The sequence below is a fragment of the Camelina sativa genome, chromosome 16 (assembly GCF_000633955.1).
Source record: "Camelina sativa cultivar DH55 chromosome 16, Cs, whole genome shotgun sequence".
NCBI classification, from domain to species: Eukaryota; Viridiplantae; Streptophyta; class Magnoliopsida; order Brassicales; family Brassicaceae; genus Camelina; species Camelina sativa.
In genome coordinates this window covers 9176326-9182634 of record NC_025700.1, presented here as the reverse complement: position 1 = coordinate 9182634, position 6309 = coordinate 9176326, and the positions used below count along the sequence as shown (strand labels likewise).

The following is a 6309-nucleotide window of genomic DNA, read 5'->3' as shown; positions in this document are numbered from 1 at the left end:
TTTTTTTTTTTTTTTTTTTTTATGTCAAAGAGGGAAAACAAACATTTCCGCTGTTCCTAACCCAATTTGCCCCAAAAAAAAAGTTCATCTTTCTCCTTATAACCTAATCCTGTCTCCCGAAACGTTCTTCTTCTTTTTCGAAGGTATACATTTGATTTTTCCTTTGGTTGTCTAATCTTTCCCGTTTGGAATGTTGAATTGCTCATTTGATTAGATAAAATATACAGTGTATGTGTATGATTTTTTAAAAAAAATTGGATTTTTTTATTGTTATTTCAGTTGCAGTTTAAACCCTAGAGAAGCTTAGTTAGTCTTCGTCGAAGAAGAAAGACAAACTCTGATGAGGACAAGCGGTGACGTTTACGGAGCAGATGCGGTTTCAACAAGACATGACAAAAAAATATTGTTCAAAGATGATGAAGAGAAGCTCCATGATTCTACTTCTAGCCCGATGAGAAATCGCCAAGAAGATTCGAATACACGACCTGGGGGTCTCAAAGACTCGTCAAGGAAGAGACTGATTCTGATTCTTCTCTTAAGAACACGACCACCACCACCACCCCCATAAACAAACCAATTCACTACACAGATCAACAACAAGCCGAGCTTCTCAGAAAACTTGATTTTATTAAAGTTGAGCTTCTCAACAACCCGAATCAGATAGTGGTGCTTCTGATTGGTCCGTCAGGAAGCGGCAAATCGACGTTTTGTGACACCGTGATGCATTCCTTTCTCCGCCCTTGGTCTCGCTTATGCCAGGTTTCTCCTTTTTGTTATTGCACAGAAGCCGACTGATGAAATTCCTCAACGAGACTAAATTTGCGAAAATTGCAAAACTTTGTGCTATCGTTTTGTTTGAGATTTCGTTTTGTTTAACTTACTTCAAGACATTATTAACAATGGCAAAGCTGGAATAAAGGCTCAGTGTTTAAAGATGGCAATAAGTTCCCTTAAGGAAGGCAAAAGCGTTTTTATAGACAGATGCAATCTTAACAGAGAGCAGCGGTCTGAGTTTGTTAAGCTTGGTGGTCCTGGCATTGAAGTCCATGCAGTGGTTCTGAAGCTTCCTGCTCAGGTTTGTATTTCTAGATCAGTTAAAAGAACAGGTCATGAAGGAAATCTACAAGGCGGTAGAGCTGCAGCTGTTGGTAAGCTTCGTTCTGAAGGTGGTCTACACTGCAATGTTATAGCTAATGCTACTAATTGGTAAGCACTAAGCCATTAAGCATCCATTATTTTCTTGTTCTTCAGTAAAATACACCAACTTATTGACTAAGGATACATCTTCCATTAGTAGCTAATTTTGTGAGCGATGTGCAGGCGGCTTAAACATGGAGGTGGGGGTGTGAATGCAGCAATATTCAAAGCTGCTGGTCCCGATCTCGAGACTGCGACAAGAGTACGAGCAAACACTCTTCTTCCTGGAATAGCTGTGGTAGTTCCTCTTCCTTCTACTTGCCCTTTACACAATGCAGAAGGTATTACACATGTTATACATGTGCTAGGACCAAACATGAACCCAAACCGACCAGACAACCTTAACAACGACTACACCAAGGGGTGCATTTAGATTTCTTTTGGTAGGAATTGTAATGTAAAACATTGATTTGTCTATTTTCGAAATTAAGGCTGATTTATTTATTTCATATGGCTGAGTTATAAATTACGGTTGAACTTGGTACGGCTGACTTATGAATATTATTAGTACGTATTATTAATTTTTTTCTGGATCTTTTGTCAGATTTCTAATAAATTATCTAATTAAAATGTCTCTCAATATTACAAAAAATATTGTTCGGGAATTCCGAACAATCTCTAATTATGCCTTTGCTCAGATCCACACATAATAAATACATAAAGTCAAATTAATTAAAAATTTTGAATTCGAATTTTGATAAAAAGAAAAAAAAGTAATTCTCAAACNAAAGGCTCAGTGTTTAAAGATGGCAATAAGTTCCCTTAAGGAAGGCAAAAGCGTTTTTATAGACAAATGCAATCTTGACAGAGAGCAGCGGTCTGAGTTTGTTAAGCTTGGTGGTCCTGGCATTGAAGTCCATGCAGTGGTTCTGGAACTTCCTGCTCAGGTTTGTATTTCTAGATCAGTTAAAAGAACAGGTCATGAAGGAAATCTACAAGGCGGTAGAGCTGCAGCTATTGGTAAGCTTCGTTCTGAAGGTGGTCTACACTGCAATGTTATAGCTAATGCTACTAATTGGTAAGCACTAAGCCACTAAGCATCCATTAGTTTCTTGTTCTTCAGTAAAATACACCAACTTATTGAGTAAGGATACATCTTCCATTAGTAGCTAATTTTGTGAGCGATGTGCAGGCGGCTTAAACCTGGAGGTGGGGGTGTGAATGCAGCAATATTCAAAGCTGTTGGTCCCGATCTCGAGACTGCGACAAGAGTAAGAGCAAACACTCTTCTTCCTGGAAAAGTTGTGGTAGTTCCTCTTCCTTCTACTTGCCCTTTACACAATGCAGAAGGTATTACACATGTTATACATGTTCTATGACCAAACATGAACCCAGACCGACCAGACAACCTTAACAACGACTACACCAAGGGGTGCATTTGGATTTCTTTTGGTAGGAATTGTACTTTGGTATGTAAAACATTGATTTGTCTACTTTCAAAGTTATGGCTGATTTGCGGTTAAGTTACGACTGAGTTATTTACTTCACACGGTTGAGTTATGAATTACGGTTGAACTTCGTACGGCTGACTTCTGAGATATTAGTACGTATTCTTTTTTCTTTCCTGGGTTTTTCGTTATGTCAGATTCCTAATAAATTATCTAATTAAAACGTCTCTCGATATTACAAAAAATGTTGTTGGGGAATCCCGAACAATCCCTAATTATGTGCCTGCTCAGATCCACACATAATAAATACATAAAATCAGCTTTTCTCACAATATATTATTCAAATTAATTAAAAATTTTGAATTTGGATTTTGAATAAAAGAAATAAAAACAGTTCCAAAAAATTGACTGATATGACTAAGTTATCGACATAAACGGCTGACTTATGAAATATTTGTAAATTAGAATTATTATAACTCAAAATTAAAATATAGAATGAAAAAATGAATATTACAATCATTATAAGCAATAAAAAGTAATAATTATAGACAAAGATTAATTTTTACACAGTCTAATAAAAATGTGTAAAACTTTCAAAACTTGACATTTAGGGGTTAGGGTTAGGGTTAGGGTTTGAGGTTTAAAGTTCATATTTCGAACATTATGGGTTTTAATATAACAGTTTGGTTTTTGTTATATTGTGTTTGGTTTAAGGTGGTAATTTGGATATACTAATATGATAACCATTTGAAAATTTAAAATTTTTTGAAATTACTTTTTGGTTATTTCCGGTTATGGGTCGGTTAGATGAATATATAACCATAAATAATCCAAATGTTATCCAAATTAACCGATAGCAAGCCGAATATAACCGTAATTAACCGAAAATAATGGAAAAAATAATTTCCGGTTCGGTTTGGTTGGTTATTTAGTCATTCTAATTTGAGGGTTGGCTGAGTTATGGTAAAGTTATGGCTGAGTTATCGTTTAGGGTCTTCTCAATAATATGAAAACGTATTCTTCTTTCTTTCTTGGGTCTTTTGTTCTGTCAGATTTCTAATAAGTATTAAAGCGTCTCTCGATATTACAAAAGTGTTGTTAGGGAAGCGCGAAAAATCACTAATTCTGTGTCTGCTCAAATCCACACGCATAATAAATTCATAAAGTGGGCTTTTCATCACAAGATATTATTGCAAATAATTAAATAATTATTATTCGAATTTTGAATTTTATTTTTCTAAAAGTATTTCTCAACAATTGAATATTAAAATTATTATAACTCAAAATTTAAATTTATAATGGAAATATGTCTATTATTACGTTAACTGATGGTTTCCCGCCAAAATATCGCTTTACGGCTGAGTTATAATCATTACGGGCAAACGAAAGGTCATGTGACGGCTCAGTTATAGTGAGTTATGGCTGAGTTATCACAAGAAACAATCTGAAAGTAAATGGATGATATATATGGCTTTACGGCTGAGTTATAATATTTACGGGAAAACGAAAGGTCATGTGACGGCTGAGTTATAGTGAGTTATGGCTGAGTTATCACAAGAAACAATTTGAAAGTAAATGAATGATATATATGACTTGACGACTGAGTTATAATATTTACAGGAAAACGAAAGGTATGTAGATTCTACTTTCGAGTCACTGCTTAGCCGAATCATACTTCCTCTAGCTCCACTAGTTTCTGTAGACTCTTTCGCCGAAAACTCTACACAGAGACGTAGCTGATCGGTTTTCCATAGCCCCAAAAAACATTGCAACTGTCGATCATTGGAGACAAAAACTGGTGGAGTATCATGCGCCATTAGTTTCAGTGCCTTGTTCGAGAACATGTAGCTCAGCTTTAGCTCATGGCTAAACGCGTCCAATCCGTAGTCTTCAAGAACAAGCTTCACAAGCTTGTCGTGTGTTGTGCCTCCATCTATCTGCACAACTATACAACCTCTATCGTCGGTGTTAAATACATATCTCTGTGTCTTTACCCAATTATCGGAAACAACTATAACCGGAACTGGATCCATGAAAGAAATTGAAGAACAAGGTGAAGAAGAAGTAGAAGAACAAGGTGAAGAACAATGTGAAGAACAAGTAGAAAGAACTAGGTGAAGAAGAAAAGTGAAGAAGAAGTATAAGAACAAGAGTCGAACGACGTTTCGTATTTTCGGAGAAAAAAAAAGATGACATTGAATGCTGACATGGATGATGCGTCCGACGTGGCAAGTCAGCCATCAAACAATTAATAACTCAGCTTATAAAAAACTCAGCCACAACATGAAAAACATTACAGTAATTAAAAAAACATTACAGTAATTAAAAAGCAAAAAAATTGCTGCCAAATTCAACTGTATCGTTTAATAAGTCAGTTGTATCGTTTAATAAGTCAGCCGTAACTGAATAACATTCTAGTAATTAATTTTTTGTTAATAAGTCAACCGTCAAATGGTTGAGTTGTATGATAAATCAGCCTATCACGACTGAGTTGTACGATAAGTCAGCCTATTACGGTTGAGTTGTACGATAACTCAACCGTAACAGTTGCTCATAAGTCAGCCGTGTCGTAGTGATAACTCAGCAAAACTTTTGACAACTCAACCATCGGGTGAAAACTCAGCCGTAAGGACGGTTGAGTTATAGCATAACTCAACCAGATTTTAATAAGTCAGCCGTAAGGACGGTTGAGTTATAGCATAACTCAACTAGATTTTAATAAGTCACCCGTAACGCTTGGTTGAGTTATGCTATAACTCAACCGTCCGCTCTTACTCAAATGTTTTTTTCCATAACTCATCCGCAACATTTATCTGTAATGCGTTACGGCTGAGTTATGGTTACACGTCAGCGATTTATGACGTAAGGTCTGATGTGACAATGATATTTTTGTAATAACGTTTTTTCCGATAACATAAAACAAGGGCACGATGGGTATTTTGAAAATACCCGAAATATTCTAGTAATAAAATCTTATTTTTTGGATTTTGGTAATATTACCTAATTTGGATTTTGGTAATATTACCAAATATATTCTAGTCTCTTTTGTGAAGAGTATCCTAAAGACTAGATTGAGGTTGGATGGAAAGATATATATCTCTCTAACGCTCATATATGAATATATTTGGTCGGGTTTTAGATATGTCCGGTCGGATTGGTATGAAAAAAATGAGTAATTTTTACCTATTATCCTTGATACATAATAGTTTGCCTAGAGATCGTCAGTTTAACACAAGAGATAATTATATAAAATGCTTTGATCCAGAAAAAAATTATATACATACTAGCTTGCCGATAAGTTCATCATGAAAGAGACGTGTAGTTGCAAAGTCTGTATCGGCTGCATCGAGTTTGGTGCTGCAAACTGAGCTTCATGATTCCTTAATTATCGTACAATTATAAGTAGGTATAATCTTGAGGAAATTACAAAATTCAATGTGCAGTCGTTAAAGATTCGTGAGTGCATTATTGATGAAAACAACAAGGTAATTCAACACATATGAAACCTTAATTTTATACGGTCCAAGAGGAGATAGCTTCTTTGCTATGCTAATTAAAATCGTTCCACACCCTCTCTGTTCATGGACTCTATCTTACTCGACATTAATCGGTGTGTTATTCTGAGAATTTTTAGATACTTGTCGGGTGGCTTTGTTTTATGTTTTCCGTGAGTTTCCTTTTAATTAGTAGTAGATTGTTTTAAGTGTTAACCTTTTATTAGACG

The 6309-nt window shown here is 35.5% G+C and overlaps 1 protein-coding gene across 1 annotated transcript; it reads left to right on the top strand.

The window, feature by feature from the left end:
* LOC109129470 (transcription factor bHLH140-like) lies at positions 935-1570 on the top strand. The gene is made up of 2 exons (XM_019237728.1): positions 935-1206; positions 1321-1570. The coding sequence occupies exons 1-2, from the start codon at positions 935-937 to the stop codon at positions 1568-1570; spliced, it is 522 nt and encodes a 173-aa protein (XP_019093273.1).